The sequence below is a fragment of the Paroedura picta genome, chromosome 3, assembly GCF_049243985.1.
Source record: "Paroedura picta isolate Pp20150507F chromosome 3, Ppicta_v3.0, whole genome shotgun sequence".
In the NCBI taxonomy this organism is placed as follows: Eukaryota; Metazoa; Chordata; class Lepidosauria; order Squamata; family Gekkonidae; genus Paroedura; species Paroedura picta.
In genome coordinates this window covers 172,062,767-172,075,949 of record NC_135371.1, presented here as the reverse complement: position 1 = coordinate 172,075,949, position 13,183 = coordinate 172,062,767, and the positions used below count along the sequence as shown (strand labels likewise).

Sequence of the window (13,183 nt, the reverse complement as noted above, 5' to 3'; positions counted from 1 at the left end):
GGTGGTTTGCCAGTGCCTTCCCCAGTCATTACCCCCCAGCCAGCTGGGTACTCATTTTACCGACCTCGGAAGGATGGAAGGCTGAGTCAACCTTGAGCCGGCTGCTGGGATCGAACTCCCAGCCTCATGGGCAGAGCTTTCAGACTGCATGTCTGCTGCCTTGACACTCTGCTCCACAAGAGGCTCTTTTAATCCTATTAAAACGCCATTAAAACAATTGTGGACACACGTATACATACATTAAAAACAGACTCTTAAAAAAAATCTTTATAGAGCAGAGGAGTAAGAAGAGGGAGCATAGTTAATGCTTACCCTCTAGCACCGGGGGTCCCATGAGATCTTTCTCACCACTCCAGCCTCAACCATAAACCTGGTGGAAGAGCTCCATTTTGCAGGCCCCGCAGAACGCTGAGAAAATACAGCAGGGAGGGAGAAGAGATTATCTGTGTCCGTCCGGGAAAGGCAAACGTCTACCTGTCCTCGTGGCTGAATAGAATGGTTGCATGAGCCTCAGTTAAAAAATAAAGGGTGCCTCGTTCTCCTAGATTTGAGTCCCATACCATTTTTTTCCCTGCAGTTTTATGGGTTTTTAATGGGGGGGGCTAATTGGGGTTCTTATTTTATTGTATCGGGACTGTCGTTTAACCGGCCACGAGCTGGCATGCTGAGAGAGGCAGGTAACAAATCGAAAAATGAATATTAAAAAACTAAAAATTATACAGAGCAACAAGGTTTTTCGGGGAATGGGCTTTCGAACGCTCCCTTAGTCAGGGACCAAGGCGTGATTCTCCAATGGTTGCACCCCCCAAAAAATCTTGCTGGCTGCAAAGGTGCTACCGGATTCGAATCTAGCTTTCCTGCTGCAGGGCAACCCGGCTACCCTCTCCAACTCTTTTCCTCCTAGACTCTTTTCTGCACCCCGCCGGATCCACCCGGTGGCCCCGCGGTGCCCGTCAAGGTGCTGAACTGCGACTCGGTGACCCAAGTGAAAGAGAAGCTCCTGGATGCCGTGTACCGAGGGGTTCCCTATTCGCAGCGTCCCCGGGCCGAGGACATGGAACTTGGTATGAAGGCAAGAACACGGGGGGGAAAGGAGGCGGGGCCAGGAGCGAGGAGTGGGCGTGGCTAATCGGGTTTATCGAATCAGGGTGGCAGGGTGGCGGGAGAGGTCGGAGGGGTGGCAACTACAGATTTCGTTTCCTCCTCACCGGCCCTTCCGTTCCTCCCAGAGTGGTGCCAGGGCAGCGGGGGGCGGACGGTGTTGCAAGACGAAGACGCCACCAGCAAGATCGAGGGAGACTGGAAACGGCTCAACACCCTCGGGCATTATCAGGTAACCGCCTCCCCACATGTTGCAGGGCTAGGTGAGCTTTCCTGTAATCCAGGCCCTCTTGCAGAACTGAGACCACTGGTCCATCTTGTCCAGGGCCTAGTCTGCACACAATAGATAATGCACTTTCAATGCACTTTAGAAGCAGATTATCCTGTTCTGCACAAGAAAATCCAGCTGCCAAAGCACATTGAAAGTGCATTATCCTGTGTGTGCAGACTAGGCCCAGCATCCTTTCTGATACAGCAGCCAACCAGTTCTTCTGGTTCAGCCAAATACAGATCAGTCCACCTGGAGAAAACGGCCTCTTTGGAGGGGGGAGTCTATGGTATTATAACCCACTGGAGACCCTCCCCTCCTAAGTCCCTACCCCCAAAGTCTCCAGGTATTTCCCTACCTGGAGCTGGCAACCCTATGTCATTCTCTTGGCCTCTCCTCTCAGACCTGCAATATGGGGATTCTGATACCAGCCAGTGACCCACATGAGCAGCTTTGAACGTGTAGATGCCGTTCAGTATTATGGAGACCAAGACGTATAAAGAAAGGTTGGGGGAGCTTGGTCTGTTTAGCTTGGAGAGGAGACGACTGAGAGGGGATCTGATCACCATCTTCAAGTATTTAAAAGGCTGCCCTGTAGAGGATGGAGCAGAGTTGTTCTCTCTTGCCTCGGAGGGACAGACCTGAACGAATGGGATTAAATTAATGCAAAAGAATATCCGACTAAACCTCCGGAAGAAGTTCCTGACAGTCAAACCGGTTCCTCAGTGGAACAGGCTTCCTCGGGAGGTGGTGGGTTCTCCATCTTTGGAAATTTTTGAACAGAAGCTGGATGGCCATCTGACAGAAAGGCTGATTCTGCGAAGGCTCAAGGGGGTGGCAGGTGACAGTGGAAGAGCGATAGGGTTGTAGGTGTCCTGGATAGTGCAGGGGGTTGGACTAGATGACCCATGCGGTCCCTTCCAACTCTATGATTCTATGTCACTGGCAATGCTCATTCCCTTCCTCCTGCTCCTCCTCCCGGATTTCCATGGTTTCCTTTTCTGCCCCCACAGGTAACGGACGGCTCCACAGTAGCGCTGGTCCCCAGGCAAGCTTCAGGCTACAACATCGCCAGCTCCTTCACTTTCACCCACTCACTCAGCCGCTATGGTAAACATCAGCAGAGACCCCCGCTGGCCAGCCCCCCCCCACCGATCCCTTTATGCTGACCCCCCAAGCCATAAGAATGCCAGTGCCTCTTTTCTCTTTCTCTGACGCAGCACCAGAACACTGCAAAGAGCTTCTGCCAAGCCACTCTCATCTGTAGTTAATAAGATTCGTCTTTCTCCCTCCCCTCCCTGCATGTTTTGTTTTGTTTTTTCCCATTCTGGGCTCGGACAGGCAGCTTCTGCAGGAAGAAAGCTACGGCTCAAAGCCTGTACCGATTATGCAGATTTTTGGCGTTCCTCTTAGTTTTTGCACCGTTCGGCATTTTCCTATTTTGCATAATTTCCGTGCCTGCTAGTCCAGAAGGGCAGGCAAAGAGAAGTCCGGAGGGCAAGCATTTCCTTTTAAGGACATCTCTGTACTTTGGGGTTTTCTTTAAATGAAAGCGGAGATTCTATGCCCAGAGCTACATACTTGTGTTTTTATTGTGACCCCGCAAAATCATAGTATTCGCACAGTCTGCAGGGTCAGAATGATGTGACCAGGATGGTATTCGGCCTTGTTGTTTTGGTCTGATTCCCAGTCCACACCAAGTTGGTTTCGGCTGTTTTTTTTCCTTCCGATCTGTTGGCTCTCTTCTGAAGCCACCGATAAATATTCCACCTTATTTATTACCCACGAGAGCCAGTTTGGTGTAGTGGTTAGGAGTGTGGACTTCTAATCAGGCGTGCCAGGTTCGATTCTGCGCTCCCCCACATGCAGCCAGCTGGGTGACCTTGGGGTCGCCACGGCACTGATAAAACTGTTTTGACTGAGCAGGAATATCAGGGCTCTCTCAGCCTCACCCACCCCACAGGGTGTCTGTTGTGGGGAGAGGAAAGGGAAGGCAACTGTAAGCCGCTTTGAGCCTCCTTTGGGTAGAGAAAAGCGGCATATAAGAACCAAATCTTCTTCTTCTTCTTCTTCTTCTTCTTCTTCTTCTTCTTCTTCTTCTTCTTCTTCTTCTTCTTCTTCTTCTTCTTCTTCTTCTTCTTCTTCTTCTTCTTCTTCTTCTTCTTCTTCTTCTTCTTCTTCTTCTTCTTCTTCTATCTATACCCCACCGTCCCCCCCCCCATGGAAGACCCAAGGGGCCTTGCATAATTTTCCTCTCCATTTAATGCATTTAATAACAGCAACCCTGCGAGGTGGGTCCATCTGAGGCTGGCCCGAAGGCACCCAACGAGCTTCCATGGCAGAGTTGGCTCTCGAACCTGGCTCTCCTAGATCCTAGTCCGACCCTGCAGCCATTACACACCATAGTGTAACGATGGATGGAGGATGGAATTTGCCCTTGCTGATTTGGTCTGATTTCCGCAGTCCTCACAGAGTTAGAACGTAAAAGAAGCCTTGTTGGATCGAGCAAATGCCCTATGCATTCCAGGCCAACATGCTATGCCACACAGCGGCCAAATTTCAGAGGCCATCAGGAGATCCGCCAGCAGGGCTGAGAATCCAGGAGCCATCCCACAGTGCCCCCCCTCCCCCCGGGCACCAAGAATACAGAGCATTTCTGTCCCAGATTTCAGCTGGTGACTAAGAGCCACGAATAGTCCTCTGCTCCACGTGGATTTGGCCTCCACGCTTTTTTCCTGCTCTGCGGAGAGAAGCTCCCAGCCCAGGCCCCACCTTAACTCTGAGCCCACTCGGTCTGCGAATTATTTGTACCAGCGAAATGTTGGCATAACCTGTCAACACAGCGTAGCTCCCAGCGGCACACGGAGACAGCAGACCTCGTTGCAAGAGCAGGATCTGGGTATTTTTTCCACACGCGAAGTGGCCTCTTTTTCCGATCCCTCCACTGTGACCTTTCACGGCTTGCTCCGTTGTGGCCGGGCACGTGGGCGTTCTCCGACCACCTTGCTTAGCGCTTTAAGAGGAGTTTCTGCCACGTCCCACGTTCCGTTCCTGGAGTTTTTGCCCAGCACTGCTCGGTCCTGGCTGCAATTACCACGGTTATTTCAGGAAGAGAATGCCTGTAATTTTACAGCCGCTCTCGTTTTGGGGATCTGTGGTTGGAAGGGGAATGTTTTGGGTGGGGCCGGTGTCCCTGGAATAGCCCAGCCGGCCACAGGCGCAAAGGCCCCTGGCGTAACGAATAAATCTAGGTGAGGCGACTGATTCTGAGGTAAATCAAGATGGCGGAGGCGGGGGGCACTGACAGAAAGGCGGGCGCTGTGATTCTGAAGGCCGGGGGCACGCAATCCCGGGGACACCTCTTCTTCCTCCTCTCCTCCTTTTCTCCGCAGAGAGTTTGTTGCGCACCTCCAGCAGCCCAGAGAGTTTGCGTTCCCGCGCCCCCATCCTCACGCCGGACCAAGATTCGGGCACCCGGTTGTGGCACCTGGTCAAGAACCACGAGCACCTCGGAGACCCTAAGGAAGGGGAACGGGGGAGCAAGATGGTGTCCGAGATTTACCTCACCCGCCTCCTCGCCACAAAGGTAACCTGGAAACTGAGTTAGTCTTGAGTTTCCTGCCTGAAGCTATGTAGGATGGCTGGTTTCTAAACCAATGTCGTCTTTTTTTGTGAAAACCACCAAGGGAAGGAAGTTATACGAGTTCACTCTTCTTCAGGGATCGCTGATGGTATTTTCCTTAATGTCTAAACCGGGGGTGAGCAAACTGTGGCTCTCCAGATGTCCGTGGACTACAATTCCCATGAGCTCCTTGCCAGCACTGGTAGGGACTCCTGGGAATTGTAGTCCATGGACATCTGGAGAGCCACAGTTTGGCTTTCCCTGCCTTATGGGGATTATTATAATCAATGGTCCCCATAAAGTACAATAGATTCAGGGGTGGCTGGGGCTTGGGGGAGGGCTGTTTTTTTAAGCAGGGGCACCAAATTTGCAGCCTATCTGCTGGTGACACTTGTATAAAAAAACCCTAATCTTCAATAAGATTGGACTAGGGGGTGCAATTCTATGGGCTTCCAGAGAAGTGCCCCCATACTCCATTAATTTCAGTGGAGAAGTAGGAAAGGTATTCAAAGAGACCGAGCTCACTTTAAACACCTCTTGCAATGGGTGAGTTTACCCAGGAGGCATTTAAAGGGACTACAATCTCTTTAAACACCCTTTAGCTTCAACTATCTGGAGGCCCTGAAAAGTCCCGAATATTTTCAGGATTTTTGGGGCTCGGCCATTTTGGAGATCCAAAAGAAATTAAACCAAATCTATATACAGTTGAAAGAATAGCTAGGAATTAATGATAAGGTATTTTTCTGATTTTTTTTTGCTTGGATATAGCCAAGTACACACCCCTTGACTTTTATCAACCCTCATTAAGAGAAGAACTTCTGACTTTGTACACCAGTCAACTCTTCACATAGGTGATCCAAACTTGCGGCCTAAGCTGGGCTGGATTCAGACCACATCCTGTTTGTGTTGCCGGGTCAAGAGTATGAGCTCTTCCAATGGGAGACCCTGTGGCTAGCCTCATCCCGCCTCCCCGTCTCTCCCAGCTGAAGTCTGAATTCAACTCTGGAACTTTATTGACACAACCTGAAATGCCATTGCTGCTGAGGAATTCACCAGTGAGGAAGGAATGCCAAGCAGAATTCAAGTCCAAATTGTGCATTCCACCGCTAAATGCGGACATCCCTTAATTGGTGTCATTTACTTAATTGTATTTGTTGATCTTGGCATAGCATTTTGCTACTGAGTGGCAGCAAAGGAGGGGGCACTAGTAATATTATGCAGAAGGTCCCAGGTTCAATCCTTGGCATCTCCAGTTAAAGGACCAGTCAGGAGGGGATGGGAAAGACCTTGGCCTAAGACCCTGGCTCAGTGGCAGAGCCTCTGCTTGGCCTGCAGAAGGTCCCAGGTTCAATCCCTGGCATCTCCAGTTAAAAGGACCAGGCAGGAGGGGATGGGAAAGACCTTGGCCTGAGACCCTGGCTCAGTGGCAGAGCCTCTGCTTGGCAGGCAGAAGGTCCCAGGTTCAATCCTGGTATCTCCAGTTGAAAGTACCAGGCAGAGGGTGACATGAAAGAATTCCTCCTGGGACCCTGGAGTCACCTGCCAGTCTGAATAGACAGTACTTTCCTTCATGGACCAGGTCTGGGGAGGATCTGTGGCTCAGTGACAGAACTCCTATTTGGAATGCAGAATGTCCCAGGTTCAATCCCCACCATCTCCAGTTAAAGAATCTGGGAGTGGGTAACGTGAAAGGGTCTGCTTGAGACCCTAGAAATTCGCTTCCAGTCTGAGGGATGTGGTGTAAGGAAGGCAACCTTGATCCCCTCCTCCTATTCCAGATAGAAGCATCAGAGAGTAACGTCTCTTCTCCATTCCTCAGGGCACGTTGCAAAAATTTGTGGACGACCTGTTCGAGACGGTGTTCAGCACGGCGCACCGGGCCAGCGCCCTCCCCCTGCCCATCAAGTACATGTTTGACTTCCTGGACGAACAAGCAGAGCGGAGGCAGATCGGGGACCCAGATGTTCGACACACCTGGAAAAGCAATTGGTGAGATGCCTCTGGCCTCTTATCCCCAGCACCATTCCCCCTAGATGAGGGTCCCACTTCCTTATGGCAGGAGACATACAGCCAGTTGTACTTCTGCCTGCTCATTTGGGTTGCCAATCTCCAGATGCTGTCTGGAGATCTCCTGGGATTACACCTGGGCTCCAAGTGACAGATCTGGAGGAAAATGGCCAATTCAGAAGACAGAATCTAGGCATTATACCCTCCTGAAGTCCCTCCCCTCACACCCCATTGCTGCTGAGCTCCCTCCCTGGAGTCCACCCCAAATCTCCAGAAATTCCCCAACCTGGCATTAGAACTCTACTGTGCCCACTCCTTCCTTGTTTCTCAAGATGTCCAAAGTCTGCTGTGATATATGAGGGAGGGTCTTCAGGAGCCCATCTCACCCCAGGGACTCCCAACCAGGGTTCCATGGCCTTTCCCAGATGATCAGATGACCTCTGACATCACTAGACACCCCTGGAGCCCACTTCCTTGTTGCTCTACACGCCTAGTTGTTGTCTCCACGGTTGGAATTGTAAAGGATTGGTGGGTCTTCCAGCTGGGTGGGTCCCGTATCTTCCTTCTGCGACCGCTTCTCTGAAGGAGCACGCCACCACCACTTCTGGGGTTCCTGGAAGCCTGGAAAACATTTCAGGCGATCCTCCAAGATCCGGAGGTTGAAAAAGTCCCCCTGTACCCTTCCTCTGTTCCAGCCTGCCCCTGCGGTTTTGGGTGAACGTCATTAAGAACCCGCAGTTCGTCTTCGACATCCACAAGAACAGCATCACGGACGCCTGCCTCTCTGTGGTGGCCCAGACCTTCATGGACTCATGCTCTACCTCCGAGCACCGCCTGGGCAAGGACTCTCCGTCAACCAAGCTGCTCTACGCCAAGGACATCCCCGTGTACAAAGGCTGGGTGGAGAGGTGAGCCCCGTCCTGTACGCGGCGTGGAGGAGCAAAGGGAGACCTCCTACTTGCGGTCCGGCCGGCCAGCAGCGATGGAGCTGGGGTCATCCTCACCCTGCTTTGCTGGGGGGGGGGGGGGGCGATTGGTAGCAACGGCCCAGTAAATCTCCTCCAAAATATCTTATAACAGCACGGTTCTCCTCTCCAAAGCTCAGTTTATATAGTGAGGGAGCGCAGGGTCGGGTAAGGAGCCTCTCCAGCAGCTGATAATTCAGTAATAAAGGCGTTTAGGCTTTATGTTTATTTAGTTATATTTTGTACTGGATATTCCGCCCCGTCTTCGGAAGCTCAGGATGGATTACGGTGATATGAAAGGCATACACACTTTAAATTATGCATTAAAACATTAGAACACTAGAATATTAGTTATTAAAATAGCCTTTAGTGCTTCTTCTCCTGTGGGGTTGTGGTGGGGAGGGGTCATGTAGAAGAATTCCCTGTAAGATATCAGCCCAGCAGAATCCAGCCGGGTGTATAGCCAGCCTGCCTTCCTTCCTTCCTTCCTTCCTTTCCTCCTCCTCTTCCCCTTCCTTCCTTCCTTCCTTCCCCCTCCCTCCCTTCTTTCTTCCTGCCCAATTCCTTGAGCTTTTCCTTCCTTCCTTCCTTCCTTCCTTCCTTCCTTCCTTCCTTCCTTCCTTCCTATTCCTATTCCTATTCCAATTTCCTTCCTCCCTCCCTCCCTCCCTCCTTCCTTCCTTCCTTCCTTCCTTCCTTCCTTCCTTCCTTCCTTCCTTCCTTCCTTCCTTCCAATTTCCTTCCTTCCTTCCTATTCCAATTTCCTTCCTTCCTCCCTCCCTCCCTCCCTCCCTCCCTCCTTCCTTCCTTCCTTCTTCAACTTGTATCCTGCCACTCCCGTAAACCTGCTCGCAGTGGCTAACACTGTACACCCCTCGCATTAAAACCCACCACTGAACCCCTTACATCTATAACATAGCCAATTATTTATGTATTTTTGCAATGTATATTCCACCCTGTCTTTGAAAGCTCAGGGCAGAGTACGGTGATATAAAATACATAAATACAAAAGGCTTTAAATTAAGCACTAGTGCTAAATGTCCAAATATTAGTTCTTAAAATTGCCCCTAATGCTTTCTCTCCTATGGGGCATGGGGGGAGTCACAGCGAAGATTTCTCAGTAAGCTTTCAGCTCGGCGGAGTTGGACAGAGGCCAGCGATTTCCGATGTATCTTCCGGCCTCAGCTGCAGGCCTGGTGGAAAAGCTCCATCTTGCAAGCCCTGCAGAATCGTCGAAGGTCCCGCAGGGCTCTGAACTCATTTGGCAGCGTGTACCATCTGGCTGGGGCAGGGCCAAAAAAAACCCCAGGCCTAGTTGGGGCCAGGTTGATCTCCTTGGGGCCAGGGACCACCAGCTTGGCGTCGTGGTTAGGAGTGCAGACTTCTAACCTGGTGAGCCGGGTTTGATTTCCTGCTGCCAGCTGGGTGACCTTGGGCTCGCCACAGCACTGAGAAAGCTGTTCTGACCGAGCAGGAATATCAGGGCTCTCTCGGCCTCACCCACCCCACACGGTGTCTGTCATGGGGAGAGGAATGGGAAGGTGATTGTAAACTGCTTTAGGTAGAGAAAAGCGGCATATAAGAACCAACTCTTCTTCTCCTTCATTAATATCAGGGCTCTCTCAGCCTCACTCACCTCACAGGGTGTCTGTCATGGGGAGAGGAATGGGAAGGTGATTGTAAACTGCTTTAGGTAGAGAAAGCGGCATATAAGAACCAACTCTTCTTCACTGGCAGTCTTCAAGCAAAGGTTGGATACACACGTTTCTTGGATGCTTTAGGATGCTTAGGGCTAATCCTGCGTTGAGCAGGGGGTTGGACTAGATGGCCTGTATGGCCCCTTCCAACTCTATGATTCTATGATTCTATGATTCTATGATATCAGGGCTCTCTCAGCCTCCCCTCCCTCACAGGGTGTCTGTTGTGGGGAGAGGAAATGGAAGGGGAATGGAAGCTGCTTTGAGATTCCTTCGGGTAGAGAAAAGCGGCCTATAAGAACCAACTCTTCTTCTTCTTCTTAGTGTCCAGGGGGGGGACACAGGATGGGAAAGTCAGTCCCCCCAGATCCTTATTGCAGGGCGGAGTTGACTTTGAGTTGCCTTCCAGCCGCGGAGAGGATGGCCATCATGCTGCTCCCAAGAGAACCGCCGTCTCTCTCCTGCTTGTTGGCAGCTCTTACCTTTGAAGCTTGATTTGTTTCCTCTCCCCACTAGACGCCTGGCGCAAAGCAGCCTGGCTCGTCTTGGTGTGTGTTTGGGACAGCTTGATGAATGATATTTTTGACTGGTAGCCAGCACTTAGGGTATAAGGTGCTTATTTTTAGCCATGCATCTCGTCTCTAGGTCTGGCTCAGGTTTGCTGCGCGTGTCTGCATTCGAGTGGGAGGAAGCTTAGCCTGCCGTTTCTGTAAGCCCGATCGCAGTTTGTCAAAATCTCCTTGTGAGCAAACTTGGATCTTGCCTATCGTTTCCTCGGGAATTCTGCAAACCTGAAATTCCTGGCCGGAGCCCCAAACGTCAAGGCAGGAAAGGCCTTCGGGGCTGGTGTGCTTCAGAGGAGCTGCTTGCTACTGTTCCCAACCCCCAGGGATGATTAGGAATGCTTATTCTGTGAGTGGTTGGGGAGTGTCGGTTCTTGGCTCTTGTGGCCCTATCTTGCATGCTTAGAGATATGCCAATCGCCATTTTGGGATCAGGAGGCGAATTTCTTCCAAGCCAGATTGGCCAGGGATCCTGGGTTTTGGGCATGGAATTGATGTCACTGTGGGCGGGCTGGTAGTTGTGAATTTCCTGCATTCTCCAGGGGGTTGGACTAGATGACCCTCGATATCCCTTCAAACTCTACGGATCTGTGACGGAAAATAAAACGGCCAGTGTTGTAGTTCCGCTGTATGGATGGCGGCGTGGCCTCACTGTGTACAGTTCTGGTCACTGTATCTCAAAAGGGGCATTGCAGAGCTGGAAAGAGTACCGGGGAGGGTGAACAAGGGGATTAGGGAGTTGGGAGTACTTTCCCGAGGAGGAAAGGCTGAAGAGTCTTTGAGTTTTCAGTTCAGAAAAGAGGCAACTAAGGCTGGACCTGATAAAGGTTTATAAAATCATGCCTCGGGTGGAGAGAATAGACAGAGATCACTTTTTCTCCCTCTTCTAAAATGTGAGATCTCAAAAGGGCATCCAATGAATCCGATGGGCAGTAGGTTCACGACCAACCAAAGAAAATACTGCTTCACATCGAGAGGGATTAAAATGTGCAAGCCACTGCCAGAGGAGATAGTGATGGCCACAGGAACAGATAGAGGGGATTAGAGAGATTCAGGTTGATCCAGGTAGATTTGAAGTCCAGCAAGCACCAGTGAAACCAAAAGGAATTTCGCCTGACAAAGGGAATGAAGACTCTTGAAAACTCCTACCCTGAAAAATCCAGCTTTCTGTACTATGCTGATCACCTTTCTTAGCCTGAAAGCTTTCCCAAGCAGCGACCCAACATGGTGTTAGTGGTTAAGAGCAGAGGCTTCTAATCTGGCGAGCCGGGTTTGATTCCCTGCTCCTCCTCCACCTGCAGCCAGCTGGGTGACCCTGGGCTTGTCATAATCCTGACTGGGGTGTTCTGACCGAGCTGTCCTATCAGGGCTCTCTCAGCCCCACCTACCTCGCAGGGTGCTTGTTGTGGGGGGAGGAAGGGAGAGCAACCGTAAGCCGCTTGTATACTCCTTCGAGCAGAGAAAAGCGGGATATAAGAACCAACTCTTCTTCTGTGAAGGTTTAAGGGGTTGGCGGGTGACAGTGGTTGTGAGTGTCCTGCATAGTGCAGGGGGTTGGACTAGATGACCCACAAGGTCCCTTCCAACTCTATGATTCTATGATTCTTCTTTCCTAGGTACTACCGGGACATTGCCAAGATGGCCTCCATCAGTGACCAAGACATGGACGCCTACCTAGTGGAACAGTCGCGGCAGCACGCAGGCGAATTTAACACTTTAGGTGCCCTGGGGGAGCTTTACAGCTACGTGGGAAGGTACCGTGATGAGGTGAGTTTCTTTGCCCGCGTCCTCTGCAGGCACACACATGCGGGTCATTCTTCTTATCCTGCGTGAGAAGTTTTGCCAGCTGGCCACTTGATAAGAATCAGGGAATCAGTCACTTGCTGTCCTAACTTGGACTCTGGTATATAGTTCCCTGCGGGAGGGAAGGCAGGACCATAATGCCGTGGCTACAACATGACCGCAGACCGGATGCCGCTGTTCTTCTCCCTTCCATCAGTGGAGTCCCTCCGATGCAGGTGTGTGCATTCGGATATACCTGAGCAGCCTAAAACGAGAATTTGGTCTTGGGGTCAGCTCAGGAATACCGAAAACGTGGCCCCAAACAGTCCTTATGCAGTGATGACAGTGTGATTAAAATGCAGGCACTGGAATGCGGAATTCTGTAGTGTTTAAAATGTGGAATTGGAGACCAAGGAATGTAGCGATGGACACAGGAATCCACAGGTTTAAAGGGGGATTAGATAGATTCACGGAGGATCAGTCTACCAGTGCTTACAGCAGAACCTCCACATTCAGAGGCACTAATCCTGTGAGTCACAGAGCAGGGAGGCAACATCAGGAGAAGGTCTTAGCCTCCATGCCCTGTTGTTGGCCCTCCAGAGGACCTGGTTGGCCGCTGTGTGAGACAGGAGGCTGGACTAGAGGGACCATTGGTCTGATCCAGCAGGGCTCTCCTTATGTTCTTAATTTCAGGAATAACAAAGATTTATCTCCCAGAATTTTGGGAGCATTTTGGGGATTAGCACAAGGAGCCAAGACGGGGAGCGAGGGAATTTGCCTGCCAAAACAGCTGTTCAGTTGACAGTCGAAGCAGAGACCAGGTTTACCCCATATAAAACAGTGACCCTCTAAAACGTGAAGGGACTGGAGAAGTTGGCTAAGAGCTGATCGAGCAGACCTGCCCTCCAAGGTGAGGTCTTACCTTTCATAGGAGATCGGGGACCTATACTTCCCCGTGGTCGGTAAATTTGGCCTTTAGAGAGGCCAGGTCTACTTGTTCAGCTGTCCAATCGGTGGAGGCCAGGATTTGACCTAGAGGAAATAATCTCCCTTTCAAATTTTCAAGGTGGCAGTAACTGAAACCACCAAACAGATATTTAGGGAGACTCCCTGGCTCTTCTTCCCTGCTCCTAATGCCACGTTGGGGAGTGGGGGAAATTACTGAAACATTCCCAAAT

The 13,183-nt window shown here is 51.0% G+C and overlaps 1 protein-coding gene and 1 long non-coding RNA gene across 3 annotated transcripts in view; one reads left to right on the top strand and one right to left on the bottom strand.

Moving 5' to 3' along the window:
* Positions 1-13,183, top strand: part of PLXNA3 (plexin A3) — a 101,887-nt gene that overhangs the window by 86,720 nt on the left and 1,984 nt on the right. For both annotated transcript variants that reach the window (XM_077329627.1, XM_077329628.1), the window contains 7 exons: positions 905-1,064; positions 1,230-1,333; positions 2,383-2,479; positions 4,762-4,955; positions 6,811-6,980; positions 7,694-7,906; positions 11,840-11,990. In XM_077329627.1, coding sequence (XP_077185742.1) covers positions 905-1,064; positions 1,230-1,333; positions 2,383-2,479; positions 4,762-4,955; positions 6,811-6,980; positions 7,694-7,906; positions 11,840-11,990 — 1,089 coding nt within the window. The remainder of the gene's footprint in view (positions 1-904; positions 1,065-1,229; positions 1,334-2,382; positions 2,480-4,761; positions 4,956-6,810; positions 6,981-7,693; positions 7,907-11,839; positions 11,991-13,183) is intronic.
* The window catches only part of LOC143833606 (uncharacterized), a 34,161-nt gene continuing 32,962 nt past the window's right edge, over positions 11,985-13,183 (bottom strand). The window contains exon 4 of the long non-coding RNA XR_013229670.1: positions 11,985-12,270. This is a non-coding gene — a long non-coding RNA (uncharacterized LOC143833606). The remainder of the gene's footprint in view (positions 12,271-13,183) is intronic.